The sequence below is a fragment of the Mandrillus leucophaeus genome, unplaced genomic scaffold, assembly GCF_000951045.1.
Source record: "Mandrillus leucophaeus isolate KB7577 unplaced genomic scaffold, Mleu.le_1.0 Scaffold22, whole genome shotgun sequence".
Classification (NCBI taxonomy): Eukaryota; Metazoa; Chordata; class Mammalia; order Primates; family Cercopithecidae; genus Mandrillus; species Mandrillus leucophaeus.
The window spans coordinates 399990-420827 of NW_012102254.1; the positions used below are offsets into that span (position 1 = coordinate 399990).

General features: G+C 57.3%; 3 protein-coding genes across 4 annotated transcripts in view; 1 reads left to right on the top strand and 2 right to left on the bottom strand.

Moving 5' to 3' along the window:
- Positions 1 to 4139, bottom strand: part of RNF123 (ring finger protein 123) — a 33970-nt gene extending 29831 nt beyond the window's left edge. The window contains exons 1-3 of the mRNA XM_011980895.1: positions 4051 to 4139; positions 2416 to 2533; positions 2154 to 2238 (exon numbers count right to left, since the gene is read on the bottom strand). Of these exons, the coding sequence (XP_011836285.1) occupies positions 2154 to 2238; positions 2416 to 2497 (167 nt within the window). The 5' untranslated portion in view covers positions 2498 to 2533; positions 4051 to 4139. The remainder of the gene's footprint in view (positions 1 to 2153; positions 2239 to 2415; positions 2534 to 4050) is intronic.
- MST1 (macrophage stimulating 1) lies at positions 4130 to 9706 on the top strand. The gene is made up of 18 exons (XM_011980892.1): positions 4130 to 5074; positions 5769 to 5916; positions 5993 to 6105; positions 6183 to 6297; positions 6376 to 6512; positions 6594 to 6714; positions 6859 to 6977; positions 7180 to 7348; positions 7463 to 7593; positions 7692 to 7794; positions 7918 to 8054; positions 8146 to 8181; positions 8270 to 8390; positions 8563 to 8640; positions 8768 to 8914; positions 8996 to 9102; positions 9199 to 9338; positions 9464 to 9706. Exons 1-18 carry the CDS (start codon positions 4981 to 4983, stop codon positions 9623 to 9625), a joined length of 2178 nt encoding a protein of 725 aa, XP_011836282.1. The 5' UTR covers positions 4130 to 4980; the 3' UTR covers positions 9626 to 9706.
- A 407-nt stretch (positions 9707 to 10113) lies between these two features.
- APEH (acylaminoacyl-peptide hydrolase) lies at positions 10114 to 19720 on the bottom strand. 2 transcript variants are annotated; one of them, XM_011980891.1, is made up of 22 exons: positions 19139 to 19720; positions 18931 to 19063; positions 18250 to 18376; positions 17784 to 17877; positions 17605 to 17680; positions 17352 to 17515; positions 17056 to 17193; positions 16871 to 16962; positions 16754 to 16794; positions 16547 to 16668; positions 15929 to 15989; positions 14651 to 14748; positions 13943 to 13994; positions 12983 to 13071; positions 12372 to 12510; positions 11806 to 11889; positions 11643 to 11723; positions 11182 to 11270; positions 10882 to 11072; positions 10673 to 10775; positions 10472 to 10578; positions 10114 to 10381 (listed from the first exon to the last, which is right to left on the bottom strand). In XM_011980891.1, exons 1-22 carry the CDS (start codon positions 19148 to 19150, stop codon positions 10276 to 10278), a joined length of 2199 nt encoding a protein of 732 aa, XP_011836281.1. In that variant the 5' UTR covers positions 19151 to 19720; the 3' UTR covers positions 10114 to 10275. The 2 variants fall into 2 exon arrangements, with proteins under 2 accessions (XP_011836281.1, XP_011836280.1); XM_011980890.1 differs by having other exon boundaries at positions 10673 to 10790.
- Between the last annotated feature and the right edge of the window lie 1118 nt (positions 19721 to 20838).

Consider the following 20838-nt stretch of genomic DNA (forward strand, 5'->3'; position numbering starts at 1 on the left):
ATGAACCCGGGAGGCGGAGCTTGCAGTGAGTCGAGATCTGGCCACTGCACTCCAGCCTGGGCGACAGAGTGAGACTCCATCTCAAAAAAAAAAAAAAAAGAAAGAAAAGGTACTCAATGTCACTGGTCATCAGAGAAATGCAAATCAAAACTACAATGAGATATCATCTCACCCCAGTTAAAATGACTTATATCCAAAAGACAGGAAATAACAAATGCTGGCGAGGATGTGGAACAAGGGAACCCCTGTACGCTGTTAGTGGGAATGTAAATTATGATAGTGCAATCACTATCGAGAACAGTTTGGAGGTTCCTTAAAAAACTAAAAATTGGCCAGGTGTGGTGGCTCATGCCTGTAATCTCAGCACTTTGGGACGTCGAGGTGGGAGGATCACCTGAGGCCAGGAGTTCGAGACCAGCCTGGCCAACGTGGCGAAACCCCATCTCTACTAAAAATACCAAAATTAGCAGGGCGTGGTGGTGTGTGTCTGTAATCCCAGCTACTCGGGAGGCTGAGGCAGGAGAATCGCTAGAACTCGGGAGGTTGCAGTGAGCCAAGATCATGCCACTGCACTCCAGCCTGGGCAACAAGAGCAAAACTCCGTCTCAAAAAAAAAAAAGCTAAACTAAAAACTGAGCTACCATAAGATCCAGCAGTCCCATTGCTGGGTATATACCTGAAAGAAGGGAAATCAGTATATCGAAGAGATATCTGCATTCCCATGTTTGTTGCAGCACTGTTCACAATAGCCAAGATTTGGAAGCAACCTAAGTGTCCATCAGCAAATGAATAAAGAAAGAAAACATGGTACATATACACAATGGAGTACTATTCAGCCATAAAAAAGAATGAGATCCTGTCATTTGCAACAACATGGATGGAACTGGAGGTCACTATGTTAAGTGAAATAAGCCAGGTAGAAAAAGACAAACATTGCATGTTATTACTTACTTGTGAGAGCTAAAAATTAAAACAATTGAACTCATGCAGGCAAAGTATTGGATGGTTACCAGAGGCTTGGAAGGGTAGTGTAGGGCTTGTGGGGAGATGGGGATGGCTAATGGGTACAAAAAAATAGAATTAATAAGACCTATCTGGTAGCAGAACAGGGTGACTACAGGAAATAATAATTGTACATTTAAAAATAACTAAAAGAGTGTAACTAGATTGTTTATAACACAAAGGATAAATGCTTGAGGGGATGGATACCCCATTTCCCATGATGTGGTTATTATGCATTGCATGCCTGTATCAAAGTATCTCAGGTACCCCATAAATATATATACCTACTATATACCCACAAAAATTAAAAATTAAAAATGTAACACAAAGAAAACAGAAAAGAATCACATTTGAATGGTCATGTTAAAATAACAAGATAGCAGGTGCTTTTCCTTCTTTTTTTTGAGACAGCGTCTTGCTCTGTCACCCAGGCTAGAGTGCAGCGGCATGCAGAGGCCAGCTCACTGCAGCCTCAACCTCCTAGGCTCAAGTGATCCTCCCGCATCATCCTCCCTAAGAGTGGGACTACAGGTGCACGCCACCATGCCCAGTTAATTTCTATATTTTATTGTAGAGATGGGGTCTCGCCATGTTGCTCAGGCTGGTCTTGAACTCCTGGACTCAAGCAATCCACCCACCTTGGCCTCCCAAAGTGCTGGGATTACAGGTGTGAACCACTGTGCCTGGCCCTCTGTCTCTAAGTTTCTGCTAAAATGTACTTGTAACTTTTATACTGACTACACTTCTAAGTATCAAACTTGTAAAGAAAAGGCCCTGGAGGGGTTTGTTCTTTACAAGATCAGTCAGAAGCTACAAGGGGCCAGGCTGAGGCCAATGTGTGGGCAGGTACATGCAAGGCCAGATGCTGGGTGTGGAATAGGTGCCAGGTGCTAGCTGGGCATAAATGTGCACCCGCTCCCTGACCTCTGCTCCCTGATTCTCAGAAGGAACTAGCACTGCCTGGAGACAGGAAGAAGCAGACAGAGTATGGAAGGCAGACTCTCTGGCCAGAGATCTTGCAGCCAGGAGCACAGTAAGAACAGAGCCTAAGCCTATCTGTCCAGAGCCCAGGCTCCCTTTCCCTACAACTGCAGCCTCCCTGCTCTGGTCTGGTCCAGCGGAGTGAGGAGGGGCCACCCACCCAGCCATACCTGCTGGTGGCTGCTGGGGGTGCATGGTCAGAAGAGGAAAAGATGCGGTTCAGGTAGTCATTCAGCAGCTTCTCCTGCACAATGCCTGAGCCACAAGTCAGAAGGGAGAAAAGGGCCACATGATCAGTGTAGCTCCTGGCCCCTGCAGGCCCCAGAGACTTCTGGTCTTAGGCCAGCCACAGATGCAGCAAGGCCTGAGGCCTTTGTCCCTTCCTTCTCCTCCCAACAAGAGGAGCCTCCTTCCTTCCCTGCCAGCCCTTACCTGTGACCCTGGATTTCTCAGCATCTGAGGTCAGCCTATAGCTCTTGCGGGAGAAAGACATGCCGGCCCCCTTGGATGCCATCCTTCATCTCTTATGGGCAGCCAGTGGTCCTGGAGGCTGAGCCAGACACAGAGCCTGTCTACTCAGGGCCAGCCAGGGGCCCCCAAACCTGACCTCAGTCCTGCCATGGCAGGAAGGCTTGGGAGCAGGTGAGGCCAGGGGCATGCACACTAACACATAGGGCAGGGGAATGCAGGGGCTCCCAGCTTCCTACACAGGGAGGGTAGCCGGGGTCTAGGCCCATGTGACAGGGACCACTTCTTGTTCTCCAGTGTCCCTGTGCCCAGCACAGGCCTGGGCAGAGAGCAGGTACCAGATACATTTTTGCTGAACCATAACTAAATGTCTCAGCTCTGTGGAAATCAGACCAAAATGTCCAAAGTGAGGTGTCCTGGGGCAGAGCCCCTGTTTCCATCTCAGTTGTAAGCCATCCTGAGTCCAGCTCACAACCAGAAGCGAGAGTCCTACACATTCCCCCAAGTGCAGACCACCACTGGTCTGGTCATCTCTAGCCATAAGTCCCACTTACTCCCCACAAGGCTGGAGGCTCTTTCCTCAGCCCTGGGTTCCTCCCTTCTTTTATCCATGGTCCTGATAGTTCCCCTGTTTCCACTCACACATGGGGCCTCCCACCTCATACAAGCACCACCTTTGCCCAGCCCTCATGGCAAACTCCACTGGTCCTCCTAGTGCATCTATCCCTCATATCATGTTGCTGCTGCAGCTGCTCCAGAACCTGCACTGAGTCCCTGGAGCTGGTCTCACTGATGTGTAGCTGTGCTGTCCAACACAGCAGCCATCATCCACATGAGGTTACTTAAATTTAAAGTTGTAAAAATTAACATTAGATTTCTCAGTTGCCTTAGCCACATTTCAAGAGTTCAATGACCGCAAGTGGCTAATGGTTACTTTATTGGACAGCACAAAGGTAGGACATTCCCACCACCATATAAAGTTCTATTAGACAGCGCAGGTCTAGAGTTTCGCTCTGTAGCACTGCCTTAGCCAGCACTCCCTACTCTGCAGCTCAGCCTCTTATCTCACCCCAAACAGACCCTCTACTCCCGCCACAAACCCTTGTGGGTCTGCACCACGCCTGCCCCTCGGGAAGGTGGTTTTCCCGACCTCGGGCCCTCGGTGGGCGTCCGTGATCGGTGCCCCTTCACTACCAGAGTAGTTGAAGGTCTGATTAAACGCAGTCATTCATTTGATGAGCAAACCTTCGAGACACCCACTCCGGGTGTCAGTTGCTGAGGACCCAGGTGAGAGACGGACCTTGTCCCCGCCCGGGGACTCCCTGTCACGGCTATCCCATCCAGCCCCGCCGGGGTATTCGGGCTCAAAACCTAACCTACTCCGCCGTCTGGGAGCCCAAGGACAGCGAGGGCGGCGTATGGCTCCCCCAAGTCGCCCTCGCCTGGCCCCAAGCTCCAGAGGACCTGCCAGAACAGCTCCCGCTCGGAGTTTAGCAACACGATCCCTGCGCTGCAGCTGCCCTCGCACTGGACTAGCCTGGACCGCGAAGGGAGCAGCCGGAACCCGCCAGGCTCAGAGCCCAGCCGCCCCTCACTCACCCCGAGCCTCGGCGGCCGCGACCCGGCTCACAACATCCGCCCAACCTCTTGGCTACGGCGTCCGTCCAGGGCCAAATCACGCGCACGCTCGCGCGCAGCGCCTCCAGCCGCGCACGCGCACTGGCCCGAGCCCGGGCTCCGCTAGTGGATCCCCTCCAGGGCCTCCCACAGGGTTGTTCCAGGCCTCAGCTTTGCCGGAAGGCCACGCCACCTCCGACCTCCGCCTGCTCTGGGGATGCTCCCAGCCCTGCTGCGGCAGAATGCGAAGTGCTAACCGGAATCCCTAGGCCACCTGTCTCCTACCCATACTTGGAGGCCCCGCTCAGACGGTCCTTAAAACGTCTGAAAGGCCGTTCCTGCCAGAGTCCCTGCTACCTGTTACCTCCACCCTTATTTAGTCCTAGTGGACAGCCTCGCTCACCCCTGGGATGACACTTCTGGCGGGTGAGATGGGCCTCCCTGGGCTCTGCAGCCGGGCGTGGGCTGACCTGCCTACAGCTGGGGCCTGATAAGGTGGCAGCAAAAGGGTGGAGGGGAGGCAGTGTTGAAGCTGGGGCAAGTAATTTTCCCCAATTTACAGGGAAAAACTGAAATTCAGAAAAGTTTAATGTCACCCAGGGGCTGGAACCCAGACCTTTAGCAGCTCTCACTTTCACAATGCCCTTGGGCGACTAGACTGCAGAGGGGTTTCACCCCAACCCCAGGGCACCTCAAGTGTCCCCACCAAACCTTCCTAACACCTGTCCACTTAGTAGGGAGGCCTCTCAGGGGACTAGCTGTAACTGACCCTTGCAACTGACCTATGGGACCTGAGGCCTGGCCCCTCATGGCTCCTGTCACCAGGTCTCAGGTCAGGGTCCAGCAGCCCTGACCTGACATGTGGAGCCAGAGCCACCCAATCCCGTAGGGACAGGTTTCACAACTTCACGGATGGGGCTGTGGTGGGTCACAGTGCAGCCTCCAGCCAGAAGGATGGAGTGGCTCCCACTCCTGCTGCTTCTGACCCAATGCTTAGGGATCCCTGGTGAGTGCCTCCCACCCTGATCTCCATCTACCTTCAGGAGGGGGTTGGGCCCATCCTCCTAGGATGAGAAAAAAGCTGGGGAGCCAGAGGCTTGGTGTACATGGGGCAGTGACCTTGGCCTCTTGAGCACAGCTGGGAAGCCCTAGGAACACACATACATTGCCCACTTAGGCCTCTATTAGCACGTCTGCTCTAGCACTGAGGCAGTGTTGGGACCACACAGATGCATGCACACAGCAGGTAGTGACCTCTCCTGAGCCTGATCTACCCCTCTAACCTAGCATATGCCTCTGTGCAGGTGAGAGCCCAGATTTGGTGTCTGAATGCCTAGCCAGGGCCCCTGGCTGGGTAATGTGATGGCTCTGGGCCTTAGCATTCTCATTTGAGAGATGAGATGGGGCAGGCTCCATCACCAACTGCTCTCACAGAGCGTACATGTTAGATCTGAGCCCGGTGCCTGCCACTAAACAGAGGCACCGGTGATAACTACCAAGTCTGGGCCTGCTTCCCAGGGGAAATTTTTTTCACAAGTATCTGTGCAGGGCAGCTAGACTGGCCCTTGAAAGTGCATACAGGGTCCATCCCAGAACTCTTGTAGCTTTGATCCCCTGCATGAACAAAGTGTGGACATACCAATACACATTACTGACATGTATGCCCACCTGACCCGCACCCACTCATGCCCACTCTGCAGGGCAGCGCTCGCCATTGAATGACTTCCAGGTGCTCCGGGGCACAGAGCTACAGCACCTGCTACATGCAGTGGTGCCCGGGCCTTGGCAGGAGGATGTGGCAGATGCTGAAGAGTGTGCTGGTCGCTGTGGGCCCTTACTGGACTGCCAGTGAGTGGCCACTGGGCCTAGATAAGACTGGGGGCAGGGCAGGCTGGGCTGTGGCGTTACCCTGTGCCTTCTCCAGGGCCTTCCACTACAATGTGAGCAGCCATGGTTGCCAACTGCTGCCATGGACTCAACACTCGCCCCACACGAGGCTGCGGCATTCTGGGCGCTGTGACCTCTTCCAGAAGAAAGGCGAGTAGGGGTGGAGAGGGACAGGGTGGGAGATAGGGGACCTCAGCCCAAGTTGATCTTCTGTCTCTTGCTCCCAGACTACATACGGACCTGCGTCATGGACAATGGGGTTGGGTACCGGGGCACCGTGGCCACAACCGTAGATGGCCTGCCCTGCCAGGCTTGGAGCCACAAGTTCCCGAATGATCACAGGTGAGACAAACACCTTCCCTCCATCCCGGCCTGGGGCCTTCCCCCGGCACACACTATAGTGCTGTTCTGGGCCCTCAGATACACGCCCACGCTCCGGAATGGCCTGGAAGAGAACTTCTGCCGTAACCCTGATGGCGACCCCGGAGGTCCTTGGTGCTACACAACAAACCCTGCCGTGCGCTTCCAGAGCTGCGGCATCAAATCCTGCCGGGAGGGTAAGCGGCGCCGGGTCAAGCTGGGAGAGTGGAGGGACAAGCCCACGCCCGTCCACCAACCCACTGGCTGTTTGTCTCCAGCCGCGTGTGTTTGGTGCAATGGCGAGGATTACCGCGGCGCGGTGGATCGCACGGAGTCAGGGCGCGAGTGCCAGCGCTGGGATCTCCAGCACCCGCACCAGCACCCCTTCGAGCCGGGCAAGTACGCGCAGGCGGTGTCGGCACCCAGGGGGCCGGGCTAGGGAAGGTCCAGGACTCCAGGGGCAGGGCTCCGTGTAGGGCAATTGGGCGGGGCCAGACAAGCCTGAGTCCCAGGGTCTTGTTCACGCCCCATTACCGCCCCCAGATTCCTCGACCAAGGTCTAGACGACAACTATTGCCGGAATCCTGACGGCTCCGAGCGGCCCTGGTGCTACACCACGGATCCGCAGCTCGAGCGAGAGTTCTGTGACCTTCCCCGCTGCGGTAGGCGGCGGGAACCGGGCCTGGGAGGGTACCTGGGAACCTTGGGGAGGGGCGTGGCTTGACTGGGGAGGGAAGAGGGGCTGGTCGTGACCTGAGAGCATATCCCTTGGAGTACCGTACACCTGCGAAAGGCGGGTTTGGTCCCAGCCCCAGAGGGATCTCAGCTATAGCTCGGGGTCTGACCTATCTCGGTCCATCCAAGGGTCCGAGGCACAGCCCCGCCACGAGGCCACGACTGTCAGCTGCTTCCGCGGGAAGGGTGAGGGCTACCGGGGCACAGCCAACACCACCACCGCGGGCGTACCTTGCCAGCGTTGGGACGCGCAAATCCCGCATCAGCACCGATTTACGCCAGAAAAATACGCGTGCAAGTGAGGTGGGGGGCGGGTGTTGGGACGTGCTGCCGCGGGTGAGACGGGAGGAGGGTAGTCACGGGCTTAGGGCTGGAGGCTGGCGGGCTAGGACTGAGTGGAGCGCCTGCTTAGAGACCTTCGGGAGAACTTCTGCCGGAACCCCGACGGCTCAGAGGCGCCCTGGTGCTTTACACTGCGGCCCGGCATGCGCGTGGCCTTTTGCTACCAGATTCGGCGTTGTGCGGACGACGTGCGGCCCCAGGGTGAGGCCCAAGCTTGGGGGCTAGAGCCGGGGCTGGAAGCCTGGAACCGGAGGGCCAGGGCGAGGTCTCGGCCTGATGGCTGCCCCCACCCGCCGCAGACTGCTACCACGGCACAGGGGAGCAGTACCGCGGCACGGTCAGCAAGACCCGCAAGGGTGTCCAGTGCCAGCGCTGGTCCGCTGAGACACCGCACAAGCCGCAGTGAGTTCCTGGTGCTCCCGGCCCCGCCAGGGCCCTAACCCCGGGGCGGCATGTTTTGGTGTCTGGGACCAGAGCCTGGAGATGGTTGACACTACTCTGCCACGATTTTGCTCCCGCTCCTAGGTTCACGTTTACCCCTGAACCGCACGCACAACTGGAGGAGAACTTCTGCCGGAACCCAGATGGGGATAGCCATGGGCCCTGGTGCTACACGATGGACCCAGGGACCCCATTCGACTACTGTGCCCTGCGACGCTGCGGTGAGCACTAGTGATGCTTCCCCCATGACCCTGCCTCAACCCCCACCACCAAAGACTGGCTCCCTTAACCCCAGTGAACTTTGTCTTTCAGCTGATGACCAGCCGCCATCAATCCTGGACCCCCCAGGTTAGGAGTTGGGCCAGTTATGGGTCAGGCCCTTTAGCCCACCACATCCACACAGTCTGGGTTTCATCCAGCCCATCCCATCCCACAGACCAGGTGCAGTTTGAGAAGTGTGGCAAGAGGGTGGATCGACTGGATCAGCGTCGTTCCAAGCTGCGTGTGGTTGGGGGCCATCCGGGCAACTCACCCTGGACAGTCAGCTTGCGGAATCGGTGAGGCACAACTGCTTGTCTCCCACAGAGAGCAGCTAAGGTTGTGTCCTCTGTAGTTATCCCACTGGGGGTTGGGAATCTATCCCTGCCCCCAGAGGTCCTAGCCAGAAGATGGCAGGTCTAGCATCTGTCCCAGGACTCTGTTCCCTGTCCTAATTCCCCACTCCTCCAGGCAGGGCCAGCATTTCTGTGGCGGGTCTCTAGTGAAGGAGCAGTGGATACTGACTGCCCGGCAGTGCTTCTCCTCCTGGTGAGCCTCCCTTGTGTTTGGGGACCCAGTCTCATCCCACCTTCCCCCTTCCCCAGGCAAGCTAACCAGTGAGCCTTGGGGCAATGGACTGAGAGTCACAAATGACCTAACAGAGCTTCTCTCCCAGCCATATGCCTCTCATGGGCTATGAGGTATGGTTGGGCACCCTGTTCCAGAACCCACAGCATGGAGAGCCAGGCCTACAGCGGGTCCCAGTAGCCAAGATGGTGTGTGGGCCCTCAGGCTCCCAGCTTGTCCTGCTCAAGCTGGAGAGGTATGTGGACAACCTGGGAGGGTGTGAGGTGGGACTGGGCCTTGTGGCCTCAGACCCTGAGTGCCCCCATTCTTGCTAAAGATCTGTGACCCTGAACCAGCGTGTGGCCCTGATCTGCCTGCCCCCTGAATGGTATGTGGTGCCTCCAGGGACCAAGTGTGAGATTGCAGGCTGGGGTGAGACCAAAGGTAAGAGCACAGTGCACAGGACTGCTCGTGGCCAGGAAGCCCAGCCTTGGATCTTCCTCCAGGGCCCTCTCCTTCTCCCCATTCGCCTCACTGCAGGTACGGGTAATGACACAGTCCTAAATGTGGCCTTGCTGAACGTCATCTCCAACCAGGAGTGTAACATCAAGCACCGAGGACGTGTGCGGGAGAGCGAGATGTGCACTGATGGACTGTTGGCCCCTGTGGGGGCCTGTGAGGTTGGTGGCAGGGCCCTGGGCCAGCCCTGGGAGGGTATGGGGGGGCTAGAAATGAACTATTTTATCATGAAGGGGGCTAGTCATTGCTGTGGCCCAGGGCCCTCATCAGTTCTCCTACCTGCCAGGGTGACTACGGGGGCCCACTTGCCTGCTTTACCCACAACTGCTGGGTCCTGGAAGGAATTATAATCCCCAACCGAGTGTGCGCAAGGTCCCGCTGGCCAGCCGTCTTCACGCGTGTCTCTGTGTTTGTGGACTGGATTCACAAGGTCATGAGACTGGCTTAGGCCCAGCCTTGACCCCATATGCCTTGGGAAGGACAAAACTTCTTGTCAGACATAAAGCCACTTTTCCTCTTTACGCCTGTACAGATGCTTCTTAGCCTCTGCTTCCAGGAAATGAGTTAGTGACTCCTTGCTAGGGCCTGGGTGGCTTGAGCCCAGCACACCCTGGGCTAGGTGATCTGTCCCTGGGACTACTTTTGCCCATGGGTGCCGTGGAAAGGCAGGGTCTCACTAGTCCCCTAGACATACTCTTGGGAAGGGTGGTGCAGAGTCGTTGCTAATGGAAGGGGCTGCAACAGGGAAGCTAGGCTGGTACAGAGTCCTGGTTGCCAGGACAGGCAGAGGCTAAGCCTCTCACTGTTCCTTCCCTTCTCACACTGGAGGCAGATGAAGCCCTTGTGGCTACCACACCCAGAACCTAGGGTCTCTGCACACCAGGGTGGGAGGTGGTGTTGGGATTGGCTTGGTACAAAGTACCAGCAGGAACCAGGCTCTGTGTCCTAATTTATTATGACTACATAGCCCACATTCCTCTGCCCACGCATCCGTGGAGTCCAGAGCCCAGAAAGCCTCCTGTTGCCCTGCCAGACCTTGGAGCTCCCCAAGAGCGAAGTGTGGCACAGGCTGATCAGCTCATGCAGAATGGCAGGGCTTCAGCTGCCCAAGTGTGTGCGTAGCCAGAGCACAGCATTCATGAAGCTGTCTGACTCCACCTCCACCTCTGATAGTGCGTGGGTGCTTTTGGGATAGAGCAGGAGCCTGTAGAAATTAGTCAGCAACATTTAAGGTTGGAGGGTCCTCCTATGCTCAGCTGCCCACCAGCTGCCAGGGCCTTCCTGCTGCACTCACCGAACAGGCACATTCCGGGTCTTGAGGGCACGGTAATACTCCATGCCCTGCTTGAAGGGCACACGCCGGTCCTCCTGGCCCAACATCAGTAACAGTGGTGTCTTCACCTGGGTGTTTGGAGAGGAGTAGGGAGCTGTGTTGAGCTGGGCCCTGGGTTCTGGATGGATGGGCAGCACACAGGGCAAGGAGGGGGCTGCATACCTGAGGGATGTATTTGATGGGCGATTTGTCCAGCATCTCAGCCCACACGCTGAGGTCTGGCAGGCAGTCACTGCTGAAAGGAAAGCCAGCCTCCACCACGCACCTGCAAGACACTGAGCTGATGCAGACCCAGGAATTCTAGGCCTGCAGGGCTCCATGAGAATATGAGGTAGAGAAGGGAAGGGCAGGGACCTGTGGTGTATGCCTACCAGTCAGGGATGTCAGTGGAGCCCAACATGGAGGCGATGTTGATCACAGGGTTCCGGGCCACGCAGGCCCTGTAGGTTTCTGGGTACTGACCAATCAAGTGGCAGGAGATGAAGCCACCATGGGAACCACCCATAAGGGCCACATGGCTTGCATCAAAGTGTTCCTCCTGGAGCACCTGTTCCACTGCAAACTGTAGGGTGGGGCAAAGCATGCTGCAGCCAGCTGCCCACTCAGCTGAATGGGGGCATCCCCCTGGCAGCCCATGTTTCAGCCTGTCCAGAAGCCCCAGCCCCTGCTACCTGGACATCCTTCACATCCTGGTGGCCCACATTGCCTGGGAGGGAGAGGATGCTGTCCTGGCCAAAGCCCGTGGAGCCACGATAGTTCACTGAGGGCGGGGAGGGACCAGACAGTGTAGTCAGGCAACATTCCCAGCCCCCTGGACACCCTTTCCACACATCTGTGAAGTAGGCCCTGGGGCCAGCTATACCACAGACTGTCAAGGGGAAGGGACCCAGAGATTTGAGGCTGCCACCAAGTAACCACAGTGCCCTTCCCCTGGAAGTTCCAAGTTAGTCCTTGTTATCACTATGCCACAGAACCAGAGGCTGGGCCCCGGCAGTTCCTGGTAGTGGTTACTAGGTCTGGGCTACAGAAAGACCTGGAGACTAGAGTGGCACCCATGGTGCTTGTACAAACCAGGTCCACCCCTCTCACTCCACCACAGTCCTAACAGAGCTGTGGGTCCCTGCTCACTCACCTAGTAGTACCGCAAAGCCCATCTTGCAAAGCATGGCTGGGAACAGCATCCAGGCAGTGACAAAGGATGAATGGGGCCCCCCTGCAGACAGGGAGCAGAGGGTGAAAGGGCCAGCTAGGAGGAGGGCTGGGAGGGCAAGGGCTCTTTAACACCAGATGCCTACCGTGGGGCATAACCACCATGGGCACCTGGGTCTTATCTGGAGGGTTGCAGGGCTGCAGTAGGATTGCTTCAAAGTCAAGGCCAGCTGCAAGGAGAGGGCAGCAGTCAGCAGGGCCAGCCTAGGGGCTTCCCCAACCAAGGGCCCATCTGTAGCTGCAGGTCTGGGGCTGACCTCTGGGTCAGAGACCTGGCCAAGGTAGTCCACACCATGACACATGGACCCCAGAAGTCTCATGCTGCTTCTGCCCTCGTCAGGGAGCCCCACCCTGCAGGGACAGCATTCAGGATGAGGTGTGGTCACTGAGACTTGTATGAGGCCTATTTTCTTTGGACCTGGGTCTTCCCACCACACATGATTTGGCCTGGTGGAGCCCAGGTGATACCCAGAGCAGGCGCTCAGATGTCTAGATGCTACTTCCCATGCCCATCCACAAGAGGAACAGAAAACCTCTTAGAGGTCATCCCCAGAAACCCCACAATGCGAGACAGGAGGTAGCAAAGGTCACCGCAGAGGCTTTGTGCTGGGGAACCTGGAGAAGACATCCCTCTGCCCCTGGCCCAGCTCACCATACTGCACATTCTCTTGCTCTGGGGGTGGCTGTAGCACCCGGATGCCCCAGTGGATGTCAGGAATGGGCTCGGCCTCCTCCAGGGACACCCACAACACTGACTGCTCCTTCCCTGCAGAAGGCAGGAACCCAACTTTCTGCCAAGGGGAAGGAATATGTCACAGGTGGCCTGGCTGCCTCCCTGCCCTTCCCTTTTGCCCACAGTGGGAAATAGGCAGCTCTCACTATGCTGGGCCCTCCACCCACCTCCAGAGGGTATAGCATGGCTTCCTGTTGTGGGATGGTATATACCAAGGTATTCACACTCATACAATCACACATAGGCACACCCTTCCCTCCTCAGCTTTTAGGCTCTGTTGTCTCCTTAGATCTGTAATACCAGGACTGGGTACTTCCCCAGGCACCTTGTTCTGTACAGAGCAGATTCTAGCCTAGTAGTTCGTCCCTGTGAGTGCCAAACCCTCATGGACCATGCCAAGCTGGGCCTGTGTCTTGGCCCATCTGTATGCTGACCAGCCATGGTCAGACTCAGGGGCCAATTCCCTGACCTGGTGAGCTTGGCCTGCCCAGACCCCCTGCCTCCATGGCCTGGGACCCACCGACACTCACCAGGGTTGGAGGTAGGCTGGGTGTGGAAAACTGTGCCACCATGAGGTCCCTGTCAATTGTGAGCAGCTTCCAGCTCCCACCTGACCCTCCTGGAAAAGGCAGATGCCACTAAGTGCTTAGCAGGAGCCATCACCTTTCTTACCTGCTTCTCTTTAACAGAGTCCCAGGCTGGAGATTCTATGGAAAGGTGCCCAAGAAGGTGCCCAACTGCACATGGCCCTGGATGAGCCTCCTGCTCTCAGTCCCTTGTTCATCTGACAGACACTGGCTGGGCTGGGAACTGCCAGACCTTGAGATACATCAGACCATGCAGACACATCTGCCTGTCCCTTGGTGGCTGCTGTGTGCAGGGTGGCAGCTGGGACCGGGGAGTGTGCTGATTTGGGGCAGTGGTGTCCAAGCAGATTCTGAAGCAGTTGTACAATGAGATGTAGCTTTGGAATAATATTTTGGTAGCTTTGTGGAGGAGCGGGTACAGTCAGGTCAGGTGGAGGACTCAAAACACATCTCAAGGGCAGAATCACCAGGCCTAAGTATGGGGAAGATGCAGGAGTCAACACTGGGCTTTTCCTGGGCCCTGAGGTGGCAGAGCTGCCTCTGCCTGAGACAGGCACCCAAGGTTTGCAGAGGGAGAAAGATGACTCTGGCAGATCTTGGTAAGAGAGAGTTTTGTGGGTTTTAGGAGCAGAGGTAGGGGCCATGCTGAGGCTGGGCCAGGACACATGGAGCAGAGTTAAGTGCTAAAGGGCAGTAGAGCAGGGAAGCTAGTCTGTTGGTTGGGTAAGGGTCTGCACGGACAGGGCCTTTGGGGACCTGTTAGTAAAGGCTGTGGAACAGTCAGTGGTGCTGAGTGGCTGAGAATGCCATCACTGCCCCACATGCTGGAGCTCCAGTCCCCCACTGCCTGGCAGGCTTGCTCACCAGCCCTGTCCTTACCACCATCCCCAAAGCCTTGCTCACCAGCTGTGAGGGAGGTCACAGTGCCCACTTGGGTGTCCACAGCAAACAGGTCCTGAAGCAGAGGGGAGGCCACATGTGGGACCACATCCAAGAGTCCCAAGAGACCCTACCTATGGGTCCCTCCCCTACCTCCTCTCTACCGTCTTGGAGAGCCCTGGCCAGACCAAGGCTGTGGACAGCTATGGTGATGGTTACTCAGTGCAGTAGGGAGTAGCGTGAGGGCTTGGGTTCAAATCCCAGCACCATCACAACTTGCTGGGTGACCCTGGGCAAGGTAAGGAATGGCTTTGAGCCCCTTTGAGTTGGCACGAGCACCAAATATCACACCCAAAAGGAGCCTGGCACACTGTGGGTGCCTTTACTCCATCCCTGGGGGAAGGGCTCAGTCCTGTCCCCATCAGCTGCCATTACAGAGTGTTCAGGGACCCACCCCAGTGGCAGTCCCCTTGACCCCCAGCTAGAAATGCCTGGGAGGGGTTGCATCTCTGCCTCAGATGAAAAGGCCTGAGTTCTGCTGTGGTGTACCAGGCCAGCCTGTCCCTTCCAAGAGAAATGAGTCCAGGATGGGCAGGCAGGGTTTTAAGGGGCTGATGAGACTTTGTGGCTGGGCATTTCACCCAGGGGCATGCACGTGCTATGTCTCAGGGGCGCAGGGCTCCTGGGGGTTGACCACAGGGGCTGCCCCTCAACACCATCAGTGTCCCTCACCTGCCGGCTGCGCTGAGCCGAGTCAAAGACCACTCTCTGGCTGTCAGCTGACCAGCATCCCAGAGGCAGAAGGCTGCAGTAGATCCCAGAGAAGTTCTCTGTAAAGACAGGAGGGCTGGGGCTGCATCCAGCAGTAGAGGTAGGGAGGGTTAAGTCTACAAGGCAGGCTAGGGTACTGGGGAATTCACCCAGGGCCCTGCTCAGGCACCAGTCGGGCCCCTGCAGTTTGTGGCACACATGGGGGCACCCTACGTGATGAGGAACTGCCTGAGTGGTGGCTGAGGGGCAGAGGCCTCTGGGGACCCAGAGAGGCAGAGCTCAAGAGCTCCAGAGAGAAACCGTGGGTGCTGAGAGGAAAAGCACTTGCTCTCCTGAGTTGCTTCAGTTGAGCCCAGGTAGGTACCAGGTGCTTTAACCAAGATATCATTTGTCTGTCTTATCTCCACTGTGGTGCTTAGCACAGTGTCTGGCACAGGAGGCTCAGTAAATCCTGCCCTTTAATATCATCACTCACTTAACGCTCACTATAATCCTATGAGGCAGGCAGACATAATCACCCCTCCATGAAGAAATGGGAGCTCAGGGAGGCCAGGACCCTGTCCGAGGACATAGCTAATTTAGGGCAGAGCTGGGATTCATACTACGTTCCCACCACTGCATCCCTGCAACCCAAAGAGAAGACAAAGAGGCTATCCCTCATCTACTGAACTCCTGGAACTGGCCGGGTGGCCTGAGAAAACAAGAGACTCATCCTTGAGATGTTCCAGGAGAATCCAAGCAGAGCTATGAACACTCAAGACAGGAGTCTCTCAGCCAAGAGCCACCCTCCTGAAGACCCAGCTGACTTCAGAGCTGGACAAAGGTTGCTGGGGTTAGGATGGCGGACAGGATAATATCATGCCCTTGGGTCCAGAGCCTCTCAAGTGTGACATTCCAACCTAGTGCACTTCCTGAGACCCACTCGAAGGAATCATGGTTTTGGTTTGAACCAGCCATTGGAAAAATAAGAAAAATCTAATTATGACCTGCAGCACAGGAAATAACACATCATCAGCTTGGGCCACTCTGATCTCAGCTTGGTCCTACAACTCCTTGCTATTGAATTGTTCCCTATGGTGACAGCCCCACTCCCTGAGGATGCTGGGCATAGGGCTGGCCCAGCAGGGAGGGAGGGCCCTCAGAAGGAACCTAGGAAAGAAGAACGGGGCGGGATGCAACAGATGGCAGGAAAGCAGAGCTACAGGCCCCACTGCACCCACCCAGCCAGGTATGCCTTACCTCCCAGCTGCCGAGGCACAATGTCTACCACCACTGAGGTAACCTTGGTATACCAGTCATACTGCAAGAGAACACAATGGTCAGGCCCAGTAGGGGACAGGCAGTTCCCTTAGGGCACAGTGCCCCGTGCCTATCCCCTTTTGCCTTAGGTAGCCCCAGGAGAGGAGGGAACTGGAATGAGCCTGATATATCTCTTTTCTGGTGACCTGGACCAGATGCCCAAGGGGCCTCAGATAGGCATGTCCCTCTGACTTTTACTAGGGGCTCAGAGCTCTTCCTGGGGAGGGTCTGGGATTGTGTAACTCCCCACTATATCCCAGCCCCTTGCAGAGCCTGGTTACATGCAGTTGAGAGCCAAGGGGAGGAGCATTCTTGCAGATCAGCAGATCAGCATTCTCTCAAGGTGGCATGCCCCAACAGTGCAAAGCTCTCCATGGCAGCACTCTCAACCTCTAGGCCCTGCCTTGAGAGGACAGGCAGAACTCACACTGCTGCTGCACTGAGGACAGAAGGGCACCTACTGAGGGCCCATGGGGAGATGATGCTGGCCCTTCAGCTCTCATCCACCATCCCATCTTCTTGCTGACCATCCTCCCATCCCCGCCACCTCCAGCTCACCAGGCACAGCTGGCTGCACTGATGATGGGGGATCAGAGATGGGTACTGCAGGTAGACAATGCGACATTGGTCTGGGCTCAGCCGGGGAGAAGAGACAGCCAGGGAATCGTCTGAGAGGAGCTCTGGGCCAGATGGAAACAAGAGCATCACGCAGGCTGGCAGGGCCAACATGTGTCAGCAAAGCACAGGTGGGCATCAGCCACTTACCACACTTCCCCCCGATGAGGTCCACATAGTACAGGGCTGACCTGGAACCGCGAGACAGACATTCAGTCTCAAGGCCAGCTGGGCTGCAAGGTCCCTTGCCTTGCCCCACTCCCTCACCTGCGATTGGTGCAAAAGCGGATGCCCAACCGGAAGGGCTCATGCCACCAGCCCACAAACACCACACCAGCATCTCCAGGGGCCCAGAATGCCTGCAAACAAGATCACAGGGCAGAAGTGAGCAAGGGATGGTAGCTGAAGAAGGGCCCCAGACTCCAGGAGGGACATAGGCTGTTGCTGCTGACCTGTCCAGGGGACACATTCTCAGGGACCCCCTCAAGCACAGAGATGTTGCCACTCTCGACATCCAGCACGCAGAGCACAGGGATGCTTTTGGAAACCATGTTTTCTCCCCAGTCTTCGTAAAACACAAACTGATCCCCCTGAGAACACAAGATACTCAATGCCCAGCCTGTCTATAGGACCTGCTCTGCTTCCTAGAAGCTAGTGCCTCCCCAGGTCTGACAAGCACAGTATGGGAGGGGAGCACAGTGAGCCCCAGGGCTGCCCTGCTGGGCCTTCGTGGATTGACCACGAGCACCTTGATGGGTTGGTCTGGCTTCTTCAGCCTGGCTATCTCATCATCGCTGGCACTGACGTCCAAGGCTTTGGTCTGAAAGAAGGACTCGGCCTTGGGGCGCTTCCTCTCTGCCACATACAACAAGTGTGTCTCCGAGTGCGACCAGGACAGGCAGCCAAAACAGTCTGGGTGCAGGGAGGGCCAATCAGGGGGGGCCCAGGGCTACGGCTACCCCTCCTGTCCACCCTGCCTGCTCACCAGCCAGATGCCTCACCATCCTCATAAACAGGCCCATGTTTCTCCAGCGCTGATAGGTTGAAACTCTTGAGCTTCCGGTTCTTCTCCCAGACCTGAGGACATCTGGGCATTAGGCTGTTTGCCCGCTAACAGAGCCTTATCTGTGGGGCAGAGCCTCTCTCTAGTCACCCACTACCTGGTTCCATGTAGACTCACCTCCAGGAACTGCTTCTCTTCCCCAGGGCCCGTGCCTCCAGCCTTGCGCAGCACAGCTTTCATGCTGCCTGAAGGAGACTCTCTGCTCAGCAGTCTGTGGACATGGGGTAGCACAGGTCAGGAGTATCTTGCAATAACCCCTTCCTGCTCCCTTACTGGGCACCACCTCTTAGGAGAGATTCTGGAGGCTCTGGCCCCACACCAGCTTCTGGAGCACCTTGCCTTTCCTCCCTGAGGCAGAGACTCTACTCTCCCCAGCTCCCCAGGCCACCACAGGCTCTAGTCCAGGTGAGTTTGGAGCAAGCCTCCGGTGCTTATCAGGCCATGTCACCAGAAACTGAATGAGCTCCCAAGGGGGCAAGAATCTGGCTCCTGGCCTCCCTTCTAGGTACATGGTGGGCATTCACAAAAGACTTGCATTGCAGACGCTGTGGCCTTGCTCACAAGATTCCTTCCTCAAACTTACTCCCCCCGGGTCTCCACACTGTTGCCTGCAGGTCCGGCAAACACCACTGAGTCCCCGTCATGGAACACCAGGTATTGGCGGCAGAATCGAATGTTCTCCATGCGTTCCAGGTCCCTCTGGGTCCACTCTGTGAGGGGAGGCATGAGGCTGCTCACCTTGTCTTGGCTACTCTTGGCTACTGCCCCCCAACCCACCTGACCCAGGAAGGCCTAGATCTTCCGCAGTCTGTCAATCTGTCTCCAGACACTGACACCCTGGCTGCGGGCTGGACAACACTTGTCCACAACCCTAGTCCAGGCCTCCAGAGCCTGAGCTGACAGCCTCTTTGAGAGAACCCCCTAGTAATCCCAGCACCCACCCTGGAATCTTGAGGGCAGCCTGGCATGTGTATGGGATGGAGTGTTGGCGGAGAACCCTACAAAGTCCACGCCCTGAGCCCAGGTTTGAATTCTACCCCTACACCATCATCTCGTGCACTCATGGGCACCATTCGATAACGCCCCGCACGCCCCCGCCTCCCCACACACCTGTGTGCAGGGACCTGTGGGAGTGTATCCTCCAAGTACAGGCCGGCTCCCCATACACCCTTACACACTGTCAAGCAGCGAGCCCTCCACACCCGCTTCCTTCCCACCCCAGTGCGCGACCCCGTCGCCAGCCAGTTCCCCTTCGCACACACACCAGTGTGCACCGTCCGGTACTGGCCGCCGTACTGTGTGGTGACCTCCGGGCCCAGGCAGGCGGCGCTCAGCGCGGGCTGGCGGCTAAGGCCCCGATACAGAGCCGCCGCCTCCTCGGGCTCGCTCAGCAGCACCTGCGCAGGGGACACACCAGGGTCAGGCCCGGCCCGGGCTGCAGGGACCACGGGGACCGCGGGCCGAGCCCTCACCTGACGTTCCATAGTCTCCTCTCTGCCGCCTGGGCGAGGCGGGGCGGGGGTGGGGGTGCTCGCGCCCGGAAGTGAGGCTTCCGGGGGCGGAGCCTGGGACCGCCCGGGCTGTCTCCGCCCCTGCCCTGCGGCAATCTGGGAGGGGGGGCTTTCGGCGAATAGGCGAGAACCGTTGGCAAGGGGCGGGCCTTGACGGTGAGAGGACCCGGCCTGGCAGCGAGAAGTCCCGGGTGGAGAGAGCAGAGGCGTCGAGAGGAGGAGCTGGCCTTCCAGGGGCGGACTAGTCAAGTGGGGGGCGGGGCCGTGGGCCGAGTCCCGGGCCTCTTACCGAGGGGCGAGGCGTTGGATCTCGGAGGAGAGAGGGCGGCCCTGTGGAAGCGGAACCCGGGAGCCGGGCTTCGCGGGGGGGTAGAAGGGCCTACGAGAGAAGCGGGTGAGACAGGACTGCGAGGCGGAAGCAGCGCGGTCGGACGGGCATGGCCCGAGCACCTGAAGGGCGAGGCCCGAGGGGAATGGGACCAATGAGTCTCTGAGGATGAAGGACGAGGCGGGCGGGTCCAGAGTGGAGCCCCGCGAGGAATGAGGAGCCGGGAGCCCGTGAGGGTGAGGGCGGGGAGGGGGGCGCCGGCCGCATCGTGGATCTCCCGCGGCTCTGGGGCTGACTGTAGGGTTCCTTCGGGTCCACTACGAGCCGACATTCACTAGACAGTGCCAGGCCCTGCCCTGGAGGGACTCCCAGGCAGACGAAGAAGAGAAAGGCCAGAGTCCGGGCGGAGGGCGCAAAGCAAAGCCCTGGGGTGCGGGGCAGAGGGGCGAGTGCCAACTCTCAGGGTGCTGCCTGGGCTTATCAGTCACCAGGCCTGCCGCAAGAGCTATCTATCCCCGCAGCCTTTACCCACCCTTCTCAGTGGCTCCTTGTTGGGGACTGTGAGCCGGTGGGTTCCTTCCCCTCCTCCCCAGGCCTCAACCTGAGCTCTTGGGTGTGGGGACCCTGGTGGGCTCAGACTCCACCAAGGTCCAGGGAGCTTCCTGTGGAAAGAACCTAGGCAGGCAGGCTTCCTGTGCACGTGGCACAGGATTGGCTGGGCTAAGGTGCCAGCAGAGATCAGGAGAGGCTGGACAGTAAGGATGTCCCCTCCATATACCTGAGTCTGGCTGGTCTTCCACATTCAGGGCCCTGGCTCCCTGCTCCATGGTGTGCTTGTGATTGAGAGTCCACCTGTCTGGCCTGCAGCTTCCCCTTTCCCATCAGCCGCATCATTACTTACTCAAGATTACTAGTTAAAAAAAAGAGTTAAAAAAAAGAGTCCTGGCCAGCCGGGCGCGCTGGCTCACGCCTGTAATCCCAGCACTTTGGGAGGCCAAGGCGGGCGGATCACGAGGTCAGGAGATCGAAATCATCCTGGCTAACATGGTGAAACCCCGTCTCTACTAAAAATACAAAAAATTAGCTGGGTGTGGTGGCAGGCGCCTGTAGTCCCAGCTACTCGGGAGGCTGAGGCAGGAGAATGGCGGGAACCTAGGAGGCGGAGCTTGCAGTGAGCCGAGAATCGTGCCACTGCACTCCAGCCTGGGTGACAGAGTGAGACTCTGTCTCAAAGAAAAAGAAAAAAAAAAAAAGTTCCGGCCAGGCGCGGTGGCTCACGCCTATAATTCCAGCACTTTGGAGGGCCGAGGCGGGTGGATCACCTGAGGCCAGG